This window comes from Amblyomma americanum, chromosome 1 (genome assembly GCF_052857255.1).
Source record: "Amblyomma americanum isolate KBUSLIRL-KWMA chromosome 1, ASM5285725v1, whole genome shotgun sequence".
NCBI classification, from domain to species: Eukaryota; Metazoa; Arthropoda; class Arachnida; order Ixodida; family Ixodidae; genus Amblyomma; species Amblyomma americanum.
Genome location: NC_135497.1, coordinates 399,776,358 through 399,801,727, shown reverse-complemented (window position 1 = coordinate 399,801,727; position 25,370 = coordinate 399,776,358). Strand labels below are relative to the sequence as shown.

At 47.7% G+C, this 25,370-nt stretch overlaps 1 protein-coding gene across 1 annotated transcript in view; it reads right to left on the bottom strand.

Moving 5' to 3' along the window:
• Nucleotides 1-306: 306 nt before the first annotated feature.
• The window catches only part of DCTN4-p62 (dynactin subunit 4), a gene marked incomplete in the record, with an annotated part of 58,305 nt that continues 33,241 nt past the window's right edge, over nt 307-25,370 (bottom strand). Inside the window, 4 exon segments of the mRNA XM_077656464.1 lie at nt 307-444; nt 8,479-8,554; nt 16,671-16,765; nt 24,171-24,269. Of these exon segments, the coding sequence (XP_077512590.1) occupies nt 307-444; nt 8,479-8,554; nt 16,671-16,765; nt 24,171-24,269 (408 nt within the window).

The following is a 25,370-nucleotide window of genomic DNA, read 5'->3' as shown; positions in this document are numbered from 1 at the left end:
ATGTAAGTTGCATGAGACTGCATGACCTTAACTTGCAATACTATGCATTGTAGCAGCAAGCACACCTTTCAAGTTTGCCATTAGCCAAAGACTGCTCTAAGCCTTTCTCAATTGCTGAGAGCTGGGACTGTGTGCTGCAGCATTCATCATAGACTTAGTGTCCTACAGAGCAACAAAACTGTGGAAGCTCCTTTTGGCAGCCCAAGGCAGCGTGATTTCAAACGCTGTGTAACAGTTCAGTGCAGTTAGAAAGAAGCCTAGAGAGAGAGAGAAAAAAGGAGCACACAATGATGGGCCGACGGGTTCCTAGGAGGGTGGTCTGTAGGAGCGTGCACCAAGGTTGACTACCACAGTGTGTGTCATCCAAACAACCTGAGGTTCCCGATGGTCAGCCTGCAGTTGCACCACCATGTTGGTGAAATCATGCTTGAGCCGGAAGGCCACCTATGGAAAAAATATAGCAAGGCAAAGGGTCATGGAAAAAAAAGAAGAGGCAGATCACAGCTCCTACAGGACCTCCAAAACTTTCTTACACAGCAATATGCCCAAGAGAAACATACACGACAAGGAGAATGCACCGAAAATGCAGAAAACTGAACAATAAATTAAGATGCTACACTGTCCCGTTATTTCATTCATTTGTTAACTAACATAGCTAATTCTATCTTTTCATACATTTTGTATATCGGTCTTATCAGAGAATCAGTATAGAAAATAGTATCAGTATAGAAAATACATTTTTAGTGTATCATGTATTTAACAATACCCGGTACTCAAAAAGAAAAAAAGGTGTGCCGCAGATTTCGAGGCTGCTGCGAGTCAGACTTTGGGTCGAAACAGCCCGCGTTAAATACAAGGTTTTTTTTTTCCCAGAATTTAGCGTGTAAAATTACCACCTTGTATAATATGTGGAGCCAAACACTATTCAGCCCAAATTTGGAGTTCCGGTCACGTTACTATTCACCATCAGGCTTCCAGCCAAGAGGAAGGCGCCCTCTAGCGGTGGTATCAGTAAACTTTTTCAATGATTTTAATTTAATCATCACCTCACTATGATAACTTCACAAACCCTACTTATATCAGAAGCAGACGATCGCACCTTGCACGATGCGGGGACTGGGAAAGCAGTACTCGGCTGCTTTTAAAAGGAAAGTAGTAATCGTAGTTGCTGAAAGCATCGGCACTGTGTCAAGTGCTGCAGCATGGACTGCATGAGGTAGGGAAAGGCTAAGTTACTGTCTCCTGACAGCTAAATTGGCCTCTCCGCCGTGCTGTGCAGTTGGATCACGGACACTTCGGCCGGCATTCCCGAGGACCGCATTGGTCACGGTTTCAAGAAATGCTCTATATCGAATGCACTCAACATTATTGAATATAAGGGACTCTCGGAAGATTGCACACCTGACTACATCAATCATTAAAGCCCAAACCCCAAGTACAATTCCTCGGCGCACATGTCAAATGCCTGCGTGCACATGCATATGCTGAAGCTGGGCTGCGCATGGTCGTGGTGCGAGACAAGAGCAGAAGCAAGTGCTCGGAAATCATCGGAAATTATTCCACGTACAGTGTTGTGTGATCTGTGTGGATTCATTGTTAGAGGAAGTTCTCCGAATGATGTAACATCTGAGGGTTTCTCGTATTGATGCTTGTAACAGAATTTCCAGAAGCAGGTCTCCACTAGCTAACTTTTTGATTTTGTAACCTTGCCTTATGGCGTCAGTTAGGGTTCTTGAAACAAGGAAGCGTGACACAAGTCGAGTGGTTTTTTCAGGGTCTTCGCTATGTACTACGTGGTAGCGTGGGAAGTTCGTCTTGCTGCCAAAGAATTGCGCAGTCACTTCGGTGCGCCATCTTTTTGGAGGACGATCAGCGGAAAGTAAGAAATGAGCCATCAAATATCTTTGTAGTTCGGTCACAGTGCTAGCCACCCACCATGGAGCTCAACTAGGGGGCAGGACAGGAGCTTGCAAACAAGTCCTGCCCACGCCAGCTATACACCTCAACTATAACCAGATCTGACGAAACTCAGGGTGGTTCGCCACACAAGGTTAACCCTAGCCGCCTATGAAATATGTAAGAAAAAACGAGAAGAGAGGAGGAGACAGGAAAGTTGTAACACAGATGATAGGAAAGTGAAAGACGGAGGGGAGGACAGGAAAAGGCGACTGCCGATTTCCCCCGGTCAGGTCAGGCCGGAGGTGCCGTCTACAGGAAGCTGGGGCCAAAGTGGTGCATTGCCTCCGCTGAGGGGCCTTAAAGGTCCAAACGCTCGGCATCAACTCAACCACCAGGATCCCCTTTTCCCCGCACACGGCGATGCCACGCACGGCTAGGCGTGGGTGCTCGGCTCCGTGGTGATGCACTGTTCACCATCATCCCCCTGGGGGGGATGTCCCTGCGGATGCCCGGGAACCCGTGGTGTCGCCACTCACCAACGCCTGCAAGCTGCAGGCGCCCCCCTGCGGGGACCATCGAGTTATCAAGCCAAGCGTGAAATGCAGTGCAAATACAGTGAAACCTCATTACAGTGAACTGGTAAAAAATTGGCTGTGGTTTAGCTCTGGTTAAACCTGGAGTGATGCGGGAGCTGGGCATTCCTTCTTCATCTTCGTCCCTGGATGTGGTTTTACTATTGGCGGCTAGGCGTGCCCTCTGGCCCGCGCCGTTCTTACGCCGTTTATCAAGGCATATCGCATGCTTTTCCACTGTCTCCTCGGCTCGCCGCCTCCTCTTGGCTTCGTTCCAACGACGAGCCCTGGCTTCTTTCAGAGCCGCCGAGCTCAACTCGTCCTCTCCTCCACTCTCCATCTTTGCCCCAGCGGCTCCGCTGAGCCACCTACTTATACAGCTGCGACACCTCTCCCCCTCTCCACTCGACATGGCGCATGCGCACAGTTGTTGCAGCTCGGTTTTGCCGGCGCGCGGTCGCGTGCTGTTCCGCACCACGTGACCAACCGGCGGCGCCACGGAGCTCAAGGGGCGCCACGCTGAAGGCTCGAAGAGCCGGCGTAGTGTAGCTCTCACTACAAAAATCGTAAAATGCCTCAATAGTGCCGAAATTCTTATTAGAAAATTTCACCAAAAATGGCAATTGGGAGAGACTTTTTTCATAGTTTTACCACTGTTTTGAAACCGCTTGCAGCGATTGCGGTTAAGTTGTGCTAGTTAAGTTGGCATCACCACACAGCACCGCAGCACGCGGCGGCGGTAGATCAAACGTCACCTAAGGTGGCTTCCTCGCATTACAGTAGCATCATGTAAAGAATCGGACACCAGGACGAAAGCGATCGCCATTTTCACCCCCTCCAATCCGTGATAGTCAACATGAGCAGAGAATGGCTGCTGGAAAGCTACAAACGATCATCTTGCTGGTTCCAGGGCACTACCGACAGGCGTGGGAGACGCAAACGGGTGCTGATTGCTCGGCTACCACCTTTTCTTGACGCTATGTCTTCCGTGGAGCTGTTGGCAAAATGAGATAAAGCGTGAACCACGGGAGCGAACGCTTGCCACTCTACCACCAGTCACCAGTACAGTGAGCCAAAGCCTGTCACCTGCCATCTGACCGGCCACAGCTTGGCGCTCAACAGTTCAATATATCTGCTTTATGGCAAACCGCACGTGATGAACTGAGTAAAAAATGCATGCGTTTGTTAATATTGTCACGTGCTGCGCATGGGCTCTGAGGAATAAAGAAGACGTGCGGCGGCTGGAAGTGGAAGAGGAAGTAGAAGAGAAAGTCAAGTATTCTGCCGCCGGCGCACCAGGCTCCTCTCGACCTGCCTTGTAAATATTATTTGTAAATAGAACCTGTAACAGTGTGGTGGAGGTGCTGGATCGATCACCACGGATCCCTCTCGCAACCGCTGTAGCCGACGAATCACCGGATTGCCACCGTTGCCCGTGCAAATGCCCAAGGAAGCCGACGCACGTCCGACCGGCGCCGCAACGCCCGCTTGGCAGCACTACGGTGAGCCGCGGACGTTTTCCGGGAAGGCTGGCGAAGACGTGGATGATTGGCTCATCAATTACAAGCGGGTGAGCAAATACAACGGCTGGGATGCCACTCTTCAGCTGGCCAATGTCGTCGTCTTTCTCGATGGCACCGCGCTAACTTGGTTCGAAAACCATGAGGCATCAATAACAAGTTGGGACCGCTTCATGGAAGAGCTCCGCAGCTGCTTCGGGGATACTGTTGCCAAACGAAAATGCGCTGAGCAGTCTTTGCTTCAGAGAGCGCAAGTGCCTGGCGAGACCTGCACGACTTACATAGAAGAGGTCTTGAAGCTGTGCAACGTCGTTAATCCCAGTATGTCCGACGAAGATCGCGTTGGTCATCTCCTCAAGGGCATCGCAGAGGACGTCTACAGCTTTCTTATTAGTAAAGAAAATTTAGACTCGGCCTCGGATATCATCAAGCATTGCCGCACCTTTGAAGCTCTAAAGCTGCGTCGAATTACTCCCAAGTTCGGTCGCCTGCCTAACGTCACCACCGTCGCCAGCGTGGATTTCCACGAGCCTGTGAATGCGGCAACTCTCCCTGACGTCATTCGTCAAATCGTGCGTGACGAACTCTCCCGGCATCAAGATCTTGCGCGCCGCAGTGAGGTCCCGTATGGGAGCTGTTCTCTGCAGCCGGCTCCCGCCTACCGCTCCTCCCAGGCCATGGTTAACAACATGTCTGCCCAGGCCCCTACCAGTGCTACTCGCATTGATTACAGCGACGCTCCCCGGATCACCCGCCCCGGCCCCAGGGCGCCAGCTCATCCGCAACGCCACCTGCGGCAGCCGGAGTACGATGGTCGTTTCGACACTGGCTACGAGGAGTTTTATCCCGAGTGCCCCCCCGACCCACCACTTTGTTACCGCTGTGGTATGATCGGTCACATCTCTAGATTCTGCCGTCGCCGGGGCCAGTTTTCCCGCTCCCAGCGCCAATGGTCGAACCCTCGCCTGAGTTTCAATGCGCCTGTTCATGACCGTGTCTTCACATCGTCTCAGCGCCCATCCAGTTACGCGCCACCACGGAACGACTCCCCTGCCTCTGACCGAAGTCTGACTCCACCTCCGCACCGCTCTCGCCGCTCGCCTTCCCCCCAACGTCGTTCCCCACCGTCCCCGGGAAACTAGCGTGTGCGGCCGATGGAGGTGCGGTCGCCGGATCATCGATAGTGCCAATTCCTCTGCCCATTGTTATGTTAAGGAACCGCCTTGAAGTTTTAGTGGACGGTATTTGCGTCATGGCCTTAGTGGACACTGGTGCCACGGTGTCAGTGATGAGTTCAACTTTCAAGAACCGTCTGGGTCGTAAAATAATGTTCGCTTGGGATCGTGCTGTTATATTCCGGGGTGTAGGGGGAGAATCATTGGTTCCGATTGGTATTTGTTTTGTGAATGTAGTGATCGCTGGCCACATGTTCCGAACTGAATTCACGGTGCTCCCTCGTTCTACGCATGACATCATCCTCGATATTGACTTTTTGCACCAGTGCGGCGCTACTCTCGACTTCCGCAGTGGTGGCATATCGTTAAGTCCTGGCCTTCGGTCAGCTCTCATAGAAGACTCGCCAGTGGTTGCCCAAGTGTTTTCTGTCTCTGAAGATACCGTCGTTCCAGCAATGTCTGCCATATTCGTTCCCGTTATGTCTTCGAGCACGATTTCTGATGCCTTCGATGCTGTGGTGGAACCTTGTTCCCTTAACTGTGCAAAGAAAAGTGTGCTAGTACCCCGCAGCGTCGTCCATGTGACCAAGGGCCATGCCACTCTTTGGACGGTCAATCATTCAAACGAACCTGCAGTATTGCCATGTGGTTTAAAACTTGCTGGCTTTGAAGAACGTTTTTCTATACCAGTTGCCGTGATCACTGACAACGTGTCTCGTCCAACTAGACGCCGCGCTCTGAGCGACTCTCAATTCCTAGCCATGGTTAACAAATCCCTACCCACTAGCGACCGCCAGGTACTAGTGGCCGTTCTTATGAAGCATGCGGACGTGTTTGACTTTGGTCGCGACCAACCACCGCCGATTCCAGCTTCCCGTACCCATCACATGATCAATACTGGATCTGCACAGCCGATTCGCCAGAAGCCATACCGCGTCTCGCCTTCCGAACGTCAGATAATCGATGAACAAGTCCGTGACATGTTGCACCGCGGCATCATTCAGGAATCTTCAAGCCCGTGGGCTGCTCCAGTGATCCTTGTCAAAAAGAAAGATGGCACTTGGCGATTTTGTGTCGACTACCGCCGGCTTAACACTGTCACAAAGAAGGATGTTTACCCGCTCCCGCGCGTTGATGATGCCATTGACTGCCTCCACTCAGCCTCCTACTTTTCCTCGGTGGATCTACGGTCCGGGTACTGTCAGATCCCGATGCACCCGCAAGACAAAGAGAAGACAGCATTCGTGACACCTGACGGGTTGTATGAATTTAATGTTATGCCTTTCGGCCTTTGCAACGCTCCTGCCACTTTTGAACGATTTATGGATACGCTTTTACGTGGCCTGAAGTGGCAAGTTTGCATGTGTTATCTGGACGATGTTGTTATTTTTGGTAGGACCTTCGCCGAACATAACAGCCGCTTAGCCATTGTCCTAGACTGCATAGAGAGAGCGGGCCTCGTGCTGAACTCGAAGAAGTGTCGCTTCGGTGAACGCCAAATTACTGTGCTTGGTCATCTCGTTGACAAGGATGGCCTCAGACCCGACCCGCAGAAGGTTGAAGCTGTAAGCAGTGTCAAAGAACCCAAATCAGTGAAAGAGCTCAGGAGTTTCCTAGGACTTTGCTCATATTTTCGGCGTTTCGTTCCCAAGTTTTCTGATTTAGCCTACCCGCTTACAAGTCTCCTGCAGAAAGAAACCCCTTTCCACTGGACTCCCGAATGCGACTCCGCGTTTCGGCAGCTCAAGTTTCTCCTCACCTCGCAGCCAATATTGCGTCATTTCTGCCCGACAGCACCGACTGAACTCCACACTGACGCCAGCGGCATCGGCGTGGGTACTGTTACAGGTTCTATTTACAAATAATATTTACAAGGCAGGTCGAGAGGAGCCTGGTGCGCCGGCGGCAGAATACTTGACTTTCTCTTCTACTTCCTCTTCTACTTCCAGCCGCCGCACGTCTTCTTTATTCCTCAGAGCCCATGCGCAGCACGTGCCATTATACTTGCAAACAGTTCAATATTACCAATAATTCGTAATATCCGTGTTTGTTGTAATGAGGTTTGACTAAATTCTTCCGGTGAGCTTTCCTCACTCACAGTACATGCAAATGGAAACTTCTTTTTTGGTATTTTGCTACTCCTAAATTGTATTATATGCGGGTCCACATTATATGCCGGCTTTTACGGTAATTTCGACCACCTGCAGTTCTTGACATCACACAGCAGATGCATTTCGACACCACTAGGCAGCCACCGCAGCCAGGATTTGAGCAAAATTACATGCCAACCTTGTTCAGTCACCGTTACACATCGGATTCAAGGCCCCATTTCAGAAATTAAAAACGTCCACCCATATTTCATTATGGTACTCACAAGGAGGCTAGAAATTAGCAAGTACAGTGAAAGCTCGTTAGATCACAACTCGTTAATTCGAAATTTTGGATAATTCGAAATAGTCATCGTGGTCCGTTCCGCAGTGCATAGTCTATGCGCATAACAGCTCATTAATTCACTCAAAAATTGGCGCCGCCACCCATATTTCAAACTGCGCGCCGCCAAGCGCCGCTGTTGAAAACCATCATTGGAAGCTTTCACGGCAGAACGATAGATAGCACAACCATCGGGGCGCCGCTAGGGTGCTGGAACAAGTACTAGCCAGTCTTTCCTGCCGCAACTGCTTCGAGGAACGACGTTTTAGTGTTTTAGCCCTCGTTTTGCATGCCGCTTGCTGTGAGCTTGTGTCCGCGAGATGTGTTCGCGTGGGAAATACTGCGCCAAGACGCTGAAGGAGAAAGTGGTGATCTTACGCGAGGTGGACGAACGGAAGGCCAGCAAAGTGGAAATTGCGAAAAAGCACGGGATTCCACCAAGCACGTTGTCGACCTACGTCCGAAATAGGAAGGCCATCGAGGATGCCTACGAAGCCGAAGATTTCGCCAGCAACAGAAAAAGGCTCCGATTAGCCAAGTATCTGGAAATTGAGACCGCTGTGATCACGTGGGTGAAGGAAATGAGAAGCGCAGAGAAGAAGCAGAAAATGATAACAGATTGTTTTGCTAAATAAATGTTTTTCGTGCCCTCCGGGCATCAAACGCGTCCATTTTTGCTCACTTTCATTAGTTCGAATTTTGGTTAATTCGAACTGGCCTGGCGGCCCAGTGGAATTCGAATTAACGAGCTTTTACTGTAACAGTTTATTCAAGACCAAAGTCCAAAAAACTGCAGAAAAAAATCCATCACAGTGACCTGTCGCATTCAGATTTGAGACAAAAAGAGTAATTTTCAAATAAACGAAGCACTACGCGACTCACAATTACAGCCTCCTCCTCAGATGGAATGACTCGAATGTAGAAGCCTAAACTGTTGGCTTTGCGGAATGTCACCACACTGCAACAAGAAAAGAAAAAAAGAAATTGTAAGCATAAAGCAGACTATTTAGTTACCAAACTACATATGTCTGCTGCACTAAGGCTGGGATACATGCGACATTTTTTTCGACGAAGTTCGCGACAGAAAACGTTGCGGCAGCATGACGCCCGGCTGCAGATACAGTCTATACGCATGTAAGGGCCGCACTTGTTTTTCCAGATTCGAGGGCCAATTTTCGGGGTGCAGACCTTACATGGATCTTTTTTATTTTAATATTTCCTACGGGAAAACAGGGTGCGGCCCTTACACACATTTATACGGTACATGCAGTGAAGAAGTGGCAGCGTGCAGCCATGTATCCCTCGACACAAAAAAGCAAGCATGATCAGCAAGTGGCAAATGCCATTGAGAGGAGCAACACTGACCCTTTTATTAAAATCACGAAAGTGTTCATTTCAACACCACTGCACTAACTTTAGCACATGTGAATAGTTATCTATATCAATTTACGCTCTCGAATGCATGAAGTCATGTACCTTGGGAAGTTCGCCAAGCCACGGATACCAGCGGCACAGTTTTCTTTGACACTTTGCGCATTAGGGAGGAAACACGGGCATTTCGGTCCAAGATTACATTGTGTTCTCTCAAAAAAGTGACATCTCATGCTTGATAAAGCATTTATTTTCATAATCACTGCACAGCTCATCAGCCATGTCAACTGGCGCGAGCAGTCAAATCGAAAATGCGGGCTTTCTGCACTGCTATTGGCCACATCAGCCGCTGCTTACAGTCTCGCCGGACATGGCGTGCCAAATACCTAGCGGGTCCAGATCAGCGGCGGAAGGTGTTTTTCTCGACACTGGACATCAAGCGCTCGCCGTCAGTGAAAATCATTGACCTGCCCCCTTAAAAAATGCTCCATATATTCCGGCCTTTAAGCACGCTGTCAGGGCAGACAATTTGTAAGCTTACCAATACCAAATGAGCACCCGACACCTACAAAAGGTTTCTCTGTTTAACCTAATCTGGGCACCACCTTATTCGGTACAAGTACCAAAAATTTAACTTGATAAGCTATTGCTCAGATTAAATTGATAGCACTTGCATTAAATAGAGTGATTGGCATAAAAGTTAAACTGACTAGTGTATAGATCATTTCAGCTGGTACTTGGATTAAATTGAATGGAAAATCTTGTGGACTACAGTTAACCTGCAGACTACTGTCAGCCATCAAAGCATGGGATTGTTGATTCCGCTCATATTTTCAAAGCACATTTTCAAAAGTATGACAGCACAAACCCTGAAATTTTTAAACAAGTCTTTCTGTGGTAAGGTCATCAAACTAAATGCTCTACCAGGCTTTTTTCTATTTATTCAAACAAACTGTAGGAAATAAAATTTAAAAAATCCCCAAGCAAAAAATTTATAATTAGAAGCTTACTGTGCTTCAGAAATGAAACACAGCTGGAGAGAATCTTGTTACCTAGATATTGCATTATTAAATACTCCATGAAGTTTTCTTTTTTTCCCCCCCAAGAGCAAAGCAAGAACAAGAAAGCACACAGAAGCACATTTCCCCAAACCTTCCAGTGAACATTCAACACCTGACCCTAGTCACTTCACCTATACTTGGCAACAACTTTTGTTAGCAACGATGCCAAAGCTACAGAACAAAAATATGGGCTCTCCCTGTGCAACTGAATGCAGTCCCAGGTAGAAACTAGCCCAACAAGCTACGCTTCTACAATTCAATGCAGTCCCTGGCAGCAATTGATTTCCACTCAAAGCAAATTGTCATTCTAACATTCATTATTTAGGGCATGCTTCTAACAGAACTGCAGATTTTTCACACTGTAATCTCATTGCCAAGAAAATTTCTTTGGGAGCACCACTTCCTGGATGAGGTCAGAGCAGCCAGGTTGTGCTATGGTCGGATACAACTCAACACCGCAGCAGCTTTTCATTGTCAAAGGAGCCCCTTCTAGCCAATGGTGTTGGCAGATTCTCATGACCCTGCTAGTGTGACAAAGCAGAGAGTGGTAGATGAAAAGGGATAATCCCTTCCCTGTGTGGTCAGGGATAAACCCCTCTCTCCATTGTGGCCCCGCTCCCTGCATTGTGACGCTAGCAGGGTCATAAGAATCGGTCAATGCCGCTGTCTCGGAGGGGGTGCTGCTTCGACGGGGAAAAGCCGCTCGATTCTTAAGTTGTATCCGACTATAGCATCCTGTCGGCACTTGATGGTGCCCCACTATATGTGCGATGCTTTTCGTTTACTTTCAACTGCATGAATTCTTTCCTTCCCTGAAAAGTTGTACAAGACCTTGGGTACAAAGAATGGGCACTCCCACAAGTGGCATATTATAAATCATTGGCGCTAGAATTTTCTGTTGCATAATCTTGAGTGAGGCCCCAACTTTCTGCAGCAGAAAATTTTACAGTCCATAAACTGAGAACAATGAAACGGCAAAATTCCACAGGAGAGATGCTTCAAAATGGACCTTGTGTTCCATTCGAAGCCAAGATATGAATATAGTATAAATTTATTTTTTCAAGTATTTCAGGGTAACTAAAGCACCCTTTTCCACCCAGCTTGAGAGCTGCAGGGAGAAAACAGCTCTCTAATGATAATGCGGCCAAGTGTGCAGCATGCAAGTGCAAGGGAGAAGGTGCCTGTGGATACAGGTCACTGAGAAAGAGGAGGCACTGGAAGAGTAGGGAAAGCCAACAAAAGCAAACTGGCGCAGGACTGCGCAGCTCGAAACACCGAAGTAGTGGTGGCACGGCAGGCTGTGTGCGTTCTGATGGGCGTGTCCGCTGCCGTTCTTGACGAGATAGCGATGCCATCTTCCGCAGCAAGCCGCGCACAAAAACGTCGATGTTCGACAGTGAAATGCCAGATCGGGTCACAGCTTAAGTATCGGAGCGTAGGCTTCGCCGCTCGATTGTGGCGCATGCATCTGAAGTGTTGCCTCCTGAGTAATGTAGATTTATCTGCTGCTCCATATTTTAGCGTGCCAACGGCTACAGTTGGCCTGAACAGTTTAAGATCCAGAGTTTTCAAACTCCCCTTTCCAATAGGTTTGTGCAACTAAGGTAAATTAGTCATTTTTTTATCAAACTGTCACTTCCATAAAAACAACAGTATCAAGAAGGAGAATGTGGCTGCTACACATAATTCCTCAAAGAATGCTTAAATCCGTGAATTTTTGGTGGAATTTCAGGAAACTAGAAGCCTTAGCCATGAGCGCTACATTATGCAGAGGTCAGTCAACCATGGCATGTCTGTGTAGCAACATATGAAACATGAACAAGAGGACTAAAATGACAACACAGACTCAGCTCCTGGAGACGAAGTACAAGGAGGTTGAACTTATGCAGGGTATGTTGCTGGGCTAGTTGATAGTTGTCGAACATCATGGAATCGCAGCGCTGGCAGACAAGGACACAGAGGGGATGCACGGAGAGGTGAGTGCAAGTGTGTGTGTGTCCTCTCTGTGTCTTTGTCTGCCAGCGCTGCGATTCCATGAAGCAGGTTAAGTAATACTTTTGAAGGAGTCTTCGCGCCTTCAAAGCGAAATTAGCTTGTGTTAGTATTGAGCTTCCCTTGGCTATAATTTGTGCTATTTTATTCAAAGTGCTTGATTATAACCCGTTATATGTTTGGCTCGATGACTATAGTGTATGTATTCCAATGTTGTGATAACGATACAGTGTGAAGTAGTAATTTCGCTGCTGGTGACGCCTTGTCTGCTGCATTTTTTTTCCTTTTGTCTTTTGGTGTAATAAAAATTTATGTACCCACCTGCAATGGCCTTGTTTTTCAAGACCGCAGTATTTATAAACAAATAAATAAATCTTCTCATTTTGCTGTTCGTCTTTCAATTGCCTTGTTTGCATTTCATCTGTTGCTAATAGTACATACACCTAGCAATGCAGGCACCTGTAACAATTTGCAATGTATGGGTATACAGTAAAACCCCGTTAACTGGAAGTCACTTGGACTGCAACAAACATTTGAAGTAGCCGGACTTTTTAATTAACCGACCACAGAAAAAAATTCGCCATCATTTAACTACGGCTGAAATACGGCTGAACCATTTTAAAGAGCAAAAACTGTGGTGTATCAGGCAAGTAGACGCAACTTGGCGTCTGTAACGTTGAGTGAATTCCGCACACTGGATAGGCAGCGTGCCCACCCTGACACCCTGGCAGTTAAATTAATGGTTGTTCGCGAGAGATTGGTCACCCAATAAATGCTGCGGCCTATTCTACCGCCCTCTACTGGCGAATAGAAAGGTCAATGGTCAAGTAGTGGGACACCATTGTGGACCAGATATGGTAAGGCCTATAGCCACACTTGACCTCTGGCTTACTTAAATGTCAACCGGCAACGCACAGCAAAATCTGCTTTACCTAGCATAGTGAAGCTTTCGCTTCAAAAAATTAACCCAGGCAAAAAATTTCATTGCGGGAACGCGCTACATTTACTGGATGAACTATGCAATTACCGTATACTGCCACACAAAAGTCAACTGTCCAACTCATAGCCCTTGCTGGCCAAAAAGAAAGTTTACTCCTAATATAAGTCGACATATACCCCCTTCCCCGCCCACCCCCATGTGCGTCATCCCGCCGCCGCATTTTGTTTTGTAGCTTCCCGCGGGACGGCATCACAGCACACGTGAGCTCGAAGCAACAAATGCGCAACGCATAGGAATGAACTCCCAAGGAAAGTAGTCCGAAACCAGTGGAGATCAAAAGCGAAAAAGCGGCGTTCCACCTTGCCTCCACACTTAGGTGCGGCACGACTGACTGGCGGGAAACTGAACTGCAAATGGTCCTGCAGTTTCGAATTCCGGCGTGACCCACACGCCTTGGAGATAACTGGAATCAGAAGTTTGCCTCTGCGCTACCTACGGCTCTTCCGAGGAAGCAACTGCCATTGCGAACGAGCCAGACAAACGGCATGCATTTAAAATTTCTTCAGAGGAATTGATTTGCATACAAATTGATGACTTTTTTTTGGCACAAGTAGCCCCATGCATCCTGCCAGGAACGGGCACCGGCACGGGGTGTGTACTACCCTGACGCTCATCACCTCAGACCCCACAGATATGTTAGCTCTGTGTACAGGTAGACCCCGAACTTAGATTGGTCGTCTTTTGAAGGAAAGTCAACCTAACCCTCTAATCGCGGCTTATTACTCGAAGAAATGGCGCAGGCCGGCATTGTGCATAATCAACTCGTCACGGGCACATAGCAAAATTGGTGGTGTCGCGGGACACACACTGACACTGTTAGGGGTGGGAGGTGCTTCAATGCCAGCTGCTCCAACCTCCACTAGATGTGGCCTTGACCCATGGCCAGGCTGGAGAGGAGCGACGAGCGCGCACCACTGCCTCCAGTCCAGCTTGCCTTGACAAAGCGTTGAGGGTACATTACTTTCTTATCAACACCTGCGTTGCGGTGAAGCACATCATTTTCGCTTTAGGCGCATGCTTCAGCGGTCCACAAGCTGTACCAGATTGGTTTCTGTGCTGAGAGTACTGGGGCTGGGGCAGTTCGCACATTGAGCATCGGCACTGCTAACTGGCATCGCCCTGCAGAGTCACCTCACAGCTCCGGGGGGCCGTCACTTCATCGGTCTGTGGCGAAATTGGGATTGGATATCCTCGCATAGCACCTCAGACCTTCGAATTAGCCGGGCTGGTGCACGGCACTGCTTCCATTTTTTTTAAGCAAAATTTATTGCCCCAGGGCATCAATGATGGGTGAAGGTGTGATGAATGATGTAGTAAAGATTAAATGAATGGAAAAAGGTTAGCTGATTTGATGAAGTCCAGTAGAGAACAATGGTGCGGTCCCTGCATCCAGGCAATGTATGAAGCAGGGTTGCTTGGTGAAAGACCTGCTACCATCAGGTGCCGGATCTTTGTAGGCTTGAGAGCTGGGCAGTCCCACAGTAAGTGATGAACGTCGGCCTCAATGTCCTCGTGTTTACATATCGGACACCCTGGCCGAGGAAACAATTCTTGGTACTGAGGCCACTTCCGAGTGATGGCTGGTGTGAGGGCAACCCCGATCCGGATCCTCCTAAGCGCAACCTCCTCTGCACGGGTAAGACCGCCTAGGAGGGTTACCGCAGACGGAGGGATGAGAGCACGTGTGCGGCGCCGGAGGAGTTCCTTTCTTGATTAAAGGAGGGTAAAATTGTCCACATGAAGGAGCCTAGGCGGTGATGAGTTTGTATTCGCAAGGCGGGTCGCTAAATCTGCCTGGCTTTGATATGTCAGCAGATCCCGTGGGTCCCACTCAATACGTACTGGCTGCGAGATGCGTGCCGCGAGCCGGTGGATGTCCTGACATATCGTGGGACAGCGGCTAACACGTCGTAGCAACCGGGCAACTTGAAGGGCGTCAGTGCGGATGACAACGCGGGCCGCAGGGAGCATAGTTAAGTCGGCCACAGAGCAGAGTGCCTCTTGAACTGCAACGAGCTGAGCACAAAAAGACGAAGGGGGTTCCGTAAGCTGAAACCAAGAGGTTTGATTCAGGGCAGGTCTGCACGGACAGTAGATAAGCTGTTGTTGATTTGCAGTCTTGTATGCTTGCGTCTACGTAGACAACAATGGATCCTTCGGGCAGGTAAGCATCTTGTTCCTCAAATTTCTGGTGAAGAACGAAGCCGAATGAGCAGATGTTGGCCGGCGATTATCTGTTGGCTTGTTGCCGCTGAGCTGCACAAACTTCCATGGGGGAAGACCTGGCGTTGGCGACTGAAGAATGGAGCGTGACGTTGCATAAGTCCTCAGTGCATGCGTGGAGTTCAATAGAATGGCCTTAAGGATGCGCGCTTCATGGCGCTGCTGCACCAGCTCATCAATGGTATATTGAGCTGCGCATTCTCTTGTAAAGCTATAACCGGTGTGATGCGTGGAAGGCACGTAATGGTCCTCGTAGCCTCTCGGTTCACGGCTTCAAGGCGAACCCATTATCAGGTCAAATTTACATTAGAAATTATGGGAACACAAAAATTCTCCAGATTATCCAGGATTTCAAAGTATCCAAGTTCGAATTATCGAGGTTTTACTGTACTTTGTACTTAGTGAATTTGCCCTAATTGGCTCTAGGATGGCACCATATATGAAAGAAAGTGCTAGATCAGCAAAATAATATTCCCAGCGAAATGCACAGTCATGGACAAGCTAACCTGAAATGAGATAGCAGCAACCAAACACTACCAGTGGCTCTGTGCAGACACGAGGACATGAACCAAACAGGTAAACATTGGCACTAGAGTGCAGCGTGTACCTCCTTTGAGTGCATGCACACGTAATGCAAGATATGCTCAAAAAAGTACAGTTTTTTACACTTATTCTCAGCTGCAGGTGCACAGCACCACGGGGACCTTTTGGTTTGCACTCCAATTCAGGTCAGCCTGCTCATGAGTAAGTGAAATGCTGTGCTCTCTTTCCTCAAACTGTCTCAAAGTAATCTATTATGCCACCAGTGAGTTTGGGTCCACATTAACTGAAGTCACTGAGCTAATTAATGTGCGACTGAGAAGGAAATGTGAGTGGGTACATTACATAGCAAAATAACTACTTCCTTACATTATTTTTTCCGGAGCAATCTATGGGAAATATTTAGCTTTTAAATATGATTCAGATTTGATCTGAGCTGAAATTTCACTGTTCATCATGGATACACGTCTATCAGCTTGAAAGAACCTCACAGCAATCATCTGGCAGGGCTCAACAAAATGCGGTTGAAGCCTCTTCAGCCCTGGATGAGTAGTAGCAATTCTGCTAAGACAACTGTGACTGCACCCTTCCGCAAACGGGGCCACAAAAGTCAACTCAGTTTTTATGATAAAGAAAGCAAAAAGCATCTGATACCCTGTGCTCATCAAAGGTATTATGATACGACCTTGCTGTACTTATAAGACCAAAGCTGAATTTCCCTGACCAAGAAAAACTGCACTCAAAATATCTTCTGTTCCCTGCATTTTTTTTTTCTTCGAGCCCCGAATTTCCTGACATTTTCCCCTCTTTCAGGTTTTGGCAGTTGGTAGGCACCACGACTATGCAGAACGCCCTCGACTGGAACAGTTCAGTCAGACGACACCTGCCTTGGGTCATCCACAAAGATGTTCTCACTGGAATCATCAAACTCGGCTGTGTCATCCCTTGCTGGCAGTGTAAACTCGCACATAGGCAGCAGCACCTGCAGGCAAAGGTTGCAGCAGTAAAGCTTCAACATAGGAGTACACGCAAATGAGCACACACACAATTTAGCATGCAAATAAAATGAACAAAAAGTAAAAAGAGAAGTGGAACCACAGTGATGCAGTCAATGACCTGTTGACTGCCTTTAATATTTTATTTAAAAAAAGTGATCAATCAATAGAGGGGAGATACTAGCAACTTTCTATGTCTCAGTGAGAAGCTGCTAAACAGGAAAAAAAGCAACATTTTGATTTGCATGTTTAGCTGTTAAAGGATACAATAAGGCATTATACTAACAGCCAACCTTGGCAAAGCGTAATTTGCAGCTTAACCATTTGTTTCCCAGCAGAGAAAGCCAGTACTCATTTCTGCACTTTTTATTCAGCAGTTCAAATTAGCAAACACAGCCCGCTGACTATGGAAACGACTATCACAGCAAGCCACACACTGCGCCATCCTTCCACAAACACTGCCTTTTGAGAAACCTGAAGGGGCTGTGTCCCATTAAGGTCATCAGCCACAACAAGAGGTTTGTGCACTAAAACCAATAGACAGCATTCTCAGGTTTCTGCCCTGGCTTGCATTTTTCACCAATGAGCTTCACATAAAGGTACAAACAGGAGCACTTCAGGCAGCACCACGCCTCTGCCAGTTTGGCCTCAATCTCCTGTGACGTTAATAAAACCCAACACCAAAGTGTTCCAATAGGGCAGCACAATGGGTAACTTGGACACCGACCTCTTCTGTGTGGAAGCTGGAGCCAGCAGCTTCTACTGGGCCTAGTAATAAGTCAGGTCTCAGAAAAGAGCATGCCATTAGCAGTGGTCTTACGATCTAGTGCCACTAAGCAAAAAACTTGAGGGGACACTTGAACTCTGCCTTGAGGATATAACAAGATAGTGTTAATGGGTCCCTTCAGCAGCTTATCACTTGGCAGACACTGTTCTTTCTTTTACCATCGCATAATGTTTAACCTACCGTTAAAAGTGTAATGCCTTAGAGATCCCTTCTGTGCAAGCACTTCACCTGCCCCCAAGGCTCTCCCTACATGCCCATATATGCGGAATTGGTCATTTTATGCTTTTACTTTGCATTCATACACTGCGGGGAGTGCAGTGGTTAAGCGATGCACCACTGTCCTATCAGGTAGCTGTTTCAAACACTAGGGCTTTTGAGACCGAGGTTGTTCTTCCCGAGCAACTTATCGCAACCAATCATTACCTTAACTGCCACGGTGAGCAGTTTGCCACCCACCACCATGGGCAGGTGGCCTAATCCGAATTTTCCACTCACAACGCCAACAATGATGACACCTGCAATGCCGGATTTTCAGCTTATCGCATTAACAACTGAACAATTACACCGCCTTGCAGACAGAAGCACATAGTTTCATTAACTAGATGGTCTCATCAACTTATTACTATACATGCAACTGCTATACTTCCTGCCACTAAGCAGCCAAAAATTCAGGCCATCCTTGTATGTAATTGTGCAGCTGGAAACATCCCATCAGTTCAGTTTACTACTACTACTAAATATAGTAATCTTGAATTTTTTTCCCTCTAGCGAATATTGTAACATGAAGCCTCAACAGTAGTCAACAAACATGCCTGTATAATACATTATTCTTTTTCTCAATTGTTTTCCAGATTTCAAGTTGCTCCACATCTTTACACTGCCCCTTTCAGGAAGCAAAATGACTTCTTTCAACTGGTCTCTGTAAAACTGTCATCTACAAGTCTACAGTGTTTTTTCTTGCAAAAAATGTTCACTACGGTCAGACACCAAGGCACGCTCAAGCAAGCTAAACCTTCTTTTTTACTGTGATAGCAGTAACAGTGGCACTTGGCAAAAATGCTGGCATCATCCACGTGAAGCCTCAATGAGTGAAGCCCCCACCCACCAGCCACTTATCACTGCATACCCCTAGCTAGGGGGATGCCTATCCACCCATCAACACCTTCCCACCCCCACCAACCCCCACCCTCCACAAGGCCTCTGCCCACTAGAAGCCTATGCAGTGGGGGAACGAAAATATAGCGAAATCGAATTCAAAGGCGCAGTGGGAAAGCCAGATGCCCACCAGAAGCATCAACCACCGGCCAGCTCCCCACCCTATCCACCTAGCTAGAGGGCTGCCCACCCAACCGTCACGGCCCTCAACCCACCTCCACCCATCTTCACGCTCCAAAAAAAATTCTGTGACGTGTATGAAGTAAAAACAATGAAATAAACAATGTGCACCTTTCTCACATCAGGTTTCATGATCGCCCTGTCAAGCTTTTTTTTTGGTTACACAAAAAATGTGACCTTTGTTTCTGACAACTGCAGGTGACGACAACATGTCAGAGTGATGCTGATGGATAAGTTTTTGTGGTGCAAGGGATGTGAGGCCATTGAGTGTCACGTATGTAAATTAGAAAAGTTGTCAAAAGTGCAACAGAGTATTGCAATATGATTAAATATACAAGGCCCGTCCTTGTTGCATACACATAGCTAAGTCTATCCTCCCTCCCCTCTCTCCTGCCTTCCCCCCTCCCCCCCTTATTTGTGTTCAACAGTATTGTTACGTGGTCCGAGATGGGAACGACGCAAGAACGCCCAAGGCACAGATGACACTTCGTTCACCTCGTCTTCACAAAGAATATTAGTTGCTCGGCCACCGGTCGCAAAAACACCGTCTCGGTGTAGATTAGGCCGTGTCAAGGGATGGCGAGAGGTAGGGCTTGAGCCGAGAGACGTGGACAACGTAACGCTGAAGTGCACGGGAGGTGGTCTCCGGGAAGGCCAGGGTGATCTCGTAGGTGACAGCGGTGACCTGGCGGAGCACACGGTATGGGCCAACATACCGAGACAGAAGTTTTTCGCAAATCCCGACGCGGCGTGATGGCGACCAAAGCAAGACGAGGGGTCCAGGGGAGAAAGTTACCATGCGATGGCAACGGTCGTAGTAGTCCTGCTGTAAGGCCTGTGATGCTTATAGTCGGTACCTAGCCAGCTGGCGGGTGTGGTCGGCCCGGGCAATTGCGTCGTGTGCATATTCAGAAGGCGGTGAAGGAGATGTCGGAAGCAGCGTGTCAAATGGTAATTGGGGCTCACGGCCGTACAAAAGATAAAACGGTGAGTAACCGGCAGTGTCATGACGGGAAGAATTGTAGGCGAAAGTCCCGTATGAACGGGCAATGTCCCAGTCCCGATGGTCCGGGGAAACGTACATTGCGAGCATATCCGTGAGAGTGCGGTTGAGGCGCTCTGTGAGGCCGTTGGTTTGGGGATGATAGGCGGTGGTCAGCTTATGTTTAGCGGACCAGGAATGAAGAATGTCGTCGACAACTTGAGAAAGAAAGCAATGGCCGTGGTCCGTGAGAAGTTGGCGGGGTGCACCATGACTGAGGATGAGGTCGTACCGGAGAAAGTCGGCAACGTCAATAGCAGTACTGGTTGGGAGGGCCCGCGTGATTGCGTAGCGAGTGGCATAATCGGTGGCAACGGCAATCCATTTGTTTCCGGAGGTAGACTCAGGAAACGGACCCAAAAGATCCAAGCCAACACGATAGGAAGGTTTAGGGGGCACATCAACAGGTTGGAGCATACCCACTGAAAGAGTGGCAGGACGTTTACGGCGCTGGCACCGATCGCAGGCACGAACATAGCAGCGTACACAACTGGTAGAAGCGGGGCCAAAAGAAGCGACGACGCACGCGAGCGGAAGTACGCGAAACACCCAGATGTCCAGCAGTGGGGAGGTCATGGAGCTTGTGGAGGACATTGGTGCGCAGGTGCTTCGGCACAACGAGCAGGAGGTCTGGGCCGGCGGGGTTCAGGCTTCTGCGGCATAGAGTGTCATGATGCAGCACAAACCGGCGCAGAGAAGGGTCAGATGGGGAGGAGTTGAGGCGGTCAATAATAGAGCGGAGCTCGATATCCCGTCGCTGCTCATCGCCAAAGTGAGTAATAGCAGAGAGCGAGAACATGTCAGCGGTGCAGTCACTGCCAGAATGGTCAGAAGAGTTCCACCAAAGATGTTACGTGGTCCGAGACGGGAACGACTCAAGAACGCCCCAGGCACAGCAGACAGGTCAAGAGCACAGGGCCCACACAGAGCACAGCACAGAGCACAGCACAGAGCACAGCACAGAGCACTCAAGCCCGGAGCACCCGCACCTCCGAGACACTTCGTTCACCTCGTCTTCACCAAGAATATCCGACGTAGTATCATGGCAGGCAGAAGAAATTTCAGTGTCTTTTAGAAACCGCAGTTAACACCCATGACTGGTGTCTCGAAGGCTCTTGAATATCCCGACTCAAAATTCAGCCTTGCACTGCTACAAAGGAAGCTGTAATGGCCAACAAGTCAACTAGTATCGGGTTAAGATAGCAGTACAAACTCCACTGATATTTTGAAGGACTTGACCAGTGACAGCATGCACTCTTGATCACGCTCAAATTGCAGGTATGCGCAGAGCAGTACCAAGAAGCAATCAGAGAAATACAGTTGTTCACAAGTTATCTAACTTGGAAAACTAATCTGTTTTAAAAAATAAAGCAGTCCAAGTACAAAAACATTTCAGCCAACAGAATCACTTGTGGCAACAGCCATGCAGAATACCTGCCACCAGTGACAACACCAAAGGGAGGTGAGGGGTGGCGTGGCAGCCGCCACCCTCCAAATTTGCTGACCACTTCTTTCATGCCCTGACGAGATGAACATTTCAGATAGTGCAACCCACATTGGGCCCCCTCACTGATATGTGAAGCTCTCACCACTGCATTTTACTTTATTTTTACGACAGCAGTGCTGCAAAGTCATCATGCCATCCCCGTCTTCCTCCTCTTCTGCTTCTCCGCACCCCCCCCCCACCATCAATGTCATGGCACCATCCCTGCCTGACACCTGCCCGCTCATTACCACACTAATGAAATTATAGCGTGCTGATGGCAGCTTGGTGCGAGATTACTGAACCTCTCGACACCAATCAACTGTGTCCTTGTCTACCAAATGAGTGTGCTCCTGTGACATGGACCCAGCTGAGCCTTGTTTGAATGCACAAATGCCCTGATAGTGCCATGAGAAAAGTAACTGTAGCATGCAAGGCAAACCACCAGGAATGAGAAAGTGGGGAACACCATATTTCCCGCGTAATTTGCGCACTTTTTTCTTCAAATTAAGACTTCAAAAAGATGGTTCACACATTACGCGAAGAGTTTGCGATGCGCATCCAAAATAACTCTACAAAGGTCATAACACGCAATGTATGCCGTGTACTGCTGCCTATACATCGACCAAAAGAAGCCAACTCCAAATATAAGTAGACCTATAACATTCCTCCTACCCCACCCCATGCTACCGTAAAAGCTGGACTATAGGTCAAACCGGAATATAGGTCGACCCCCTAACTAACCAATTCTAAAAATTAAAAAAAAATTTTTCAATGGAAAAAGGACCGAAAGACACCCTTACCTTGAAACAAATGCGACTTAACAGGTTGCGCAATGGTGACAGTATTTTCATTTAAATGCTGCTCGTATGTACACCTAGCCAATTTTTTAACAGTATCGCACGCCCATCGACCAGTGTGTTAGTTTCTGGCACACAGAAATACGGCGCCCTAGAGCAAAGCCCTTCCTCTTCATGAATCGCAGCACCCAGGATGGCGAGCCCTTGAATTGCGCCTTCGTGAGTCTAGAGGCACGCGATCTCTACCGCATTCACGCGGATGCATTCGGCAGTCACAGGCAGCGATCTTGCACGCAGAGCAACCCTTCCTTCCAATTCTGGATATGCAGCGGTCCACCTACGAAATGTTTTCTTCTGGTTGCTAAAAGGTGTAATACGCAGCTTCTGCCTCCAGCTGTAATGAATGCTCTTTTCGGATACTCCAAATTTGCACTTTGCCGCCAGGCTGCTGTGAGCTTCCGCGGACTCAATCGCGTTTTTCTTGAAGGTGAAGGGGAACTGCCATCAGCTTCCGCTCATTTTGAAACAAAATGTGAAAAAGCAGCCTTTTAACGAAATAGCTTTGCAACGACGGAAACGCAAAATAGAGGTGCCGCCGCGCTGCTGCTGATGGTGATAGTGATGGAGGCTGTTGACTTCAGCCGCCCATTGTTGCAAGACTTCCATAGTTTTTTCCAATGACTGGTTATAAGACGGGGGTCCAGTTTTCGCCATGGTATTTTGAAAAAAAGTTCGACCTAAATTCCGGTTTTATGGTAACTTTCATTTTGGCTGGCCTGGAAATTTGCTCTTTGTGAAATGGATGATGTACTGTGTCTATCTTCCTCCTCATGACTGACCATTCCAGGTCAGTTGTAGTTCAATGTGGTTTGGCTCTGCGCGCTTGCTCTAGCTGTCTCATGTGCTCAGCTGATTCACGAACCATACTACTCAGATCTTCCACGCTTTAGGTAATGGAACGTTGCTGTCTACTGTGGCTTCTATTTCTCCTGTGCTGTTCTTGCCAACAGAACACTTAACACTGTGCCGCTGTGCTCAAACACTGCCGCTGCAATTGCATGCTGTGCTGTGCAACCTGCAGCTGTAGTGCTTCCAACAAGGCTGGATGAACACGTTCAAGAAGTGTGTGTGAATGCTATTCTGGGCACGGCTGTGCTTGGTTCATTCCATTTCGAGGAGGCTTGGGAGGAGTCTGGTTTTTCACATTTGGACACACTTAAGGGCACAGGCTAGGCTGAAATGGGAAAAAAAACCTTAAGTTTTTGGTTTGCTTCCAATATGATATGTCGAAATCTTCCTGAACATGATTTAGTGACAGGTAGATCCCTGCGGGACGGCATGACAGCGCGTGCACAGCGCAAAGCACTAAACACGCAACAATACAATGACAAAGCCAGCACTCAGTGGCAAATGGAGATAAAAGGCGATAAAACGGTGCCTTCATGTGCGGCCCAGCTGACTGACAGCAAACTGATCAACAGCTGTTCAGTAGTTTCGACTTCCGGCACACACCGGAGGTTACTGGAAATTTGCTCTCACAAACCATCCGAGAAAGTGACCACCAGCATGAACGAGTTGAGAAAATGGCGTGTATTGCGTGGCCTCACCAGTCACACCTTTCGCAGCCTCACAGTCTGCCTTGTGTGCACCCATGTGCATGCTGGCAGTCTGACACATCAGGCAGGGAGCGTAAAATGTGTGTTTTTTTTAATAGTAAATTAGGGGTGCACAAATACAGAATTCCAAGATAACCTGCAAGCTACAAGAGATACCGCACTGCACTAACAGCCCTGGTTATCTAGGCAACAATGCAGATGCTCATGTGAAAGATTGGCATGTGGCATATCTCTTATAGCATCACTGACTACCACAATACCTTGAATGCTAGCACACAATATGACATCTATGATAATCACAAGTAACAAAGAGCAATGCTGTTACATACCTTGGCAGTGATCCCTTCTATTGCCTGCTTCAGCGGTAGCAGTGTCACATGAGTCACGTGTGGCGTTGGATTGTACATTGAGAGCTGTACGTAGCACTCCTGCAAGTACAAGAGAAACAAAAGTGTGAGTTCCTCACATTTGCCCTTCCTGCAAGGTGCAAGTCCTTAACAGCAGAAAAACATATGCTGAAATTTACACAGCAGGACTGTTTCCCCGCCGTTACCAATGTTACCGCATCTCCACTTTCCACAGCTGTTGCCTTTTCAATACCGACATGTCAAAGGGGGTGGCCAAAATTTTAATCGAAGAATACTTTCCAAAAACAGCTATTTCCACTCTCGATCTTGACGAATTCATTCACAAGAACACCCCATCAAGAGATTACACTAAACGCCTGTCCAGGTCCGTTTACAAGCATGCAAAGAAAAAATGCAAGTGGTTTTTGCTTTCTTTCGTTTCAGACTGTTCAGCTGGTACATCTCACTCCAAAAAGGCTTCTCCCATGTTTTTTTTTTCATTAGTTTCAACATCATTTTATTTAAACGGCAATTATTACAGCCACTGCATGCAGTAACTTTTCAGTTTCCTTAATACAGCTGCACTGTATACCATTAAATATAGCCAAAACATTGTCCCCTCTTGGGTGAAGCTTTGCATTCAACAAATATAGTCTTACTATAAAACACTAAACGATTCGTAAATTCTTCAAGAATAAATTTCCTTATTTTTAAACGTGCAAGCACATAATCCACACTGAAATGCGAGAGAAAGTGCAAGAATTTTTTTATACAAATCAAATAAAGATATAAAGATAAGATGCTTTCCAAAATTGAATCAAATATTAAATAAGTGTTCAACACAAAAACCAGTTTCAGAAAAAGATCAATGAGCAGACATCCTTATTTTTTTTCAAAACAGGCTTTGATGCCGTAATTAAATAAAACTGCTTAATTAGACAGCAAAACAGTATGCAACCTGCAGTGTGGTCATGCAGAATGTGTGATGGTATGAAATCCATCATTTGTACATGACTAGCAATTAAAACACCACGATTTGTAGTAAAAATATAGACTTCAAGAAACCAGACGAATAGTCCAATCCACCCTCCTCCAAGGAAAAGAAAAAACTGCTGTAAATGCGAACATACGGTGAAGCCTTTTGAGGAGGCTCCATTACGCAAACAGCTAACAAGCTAGCCC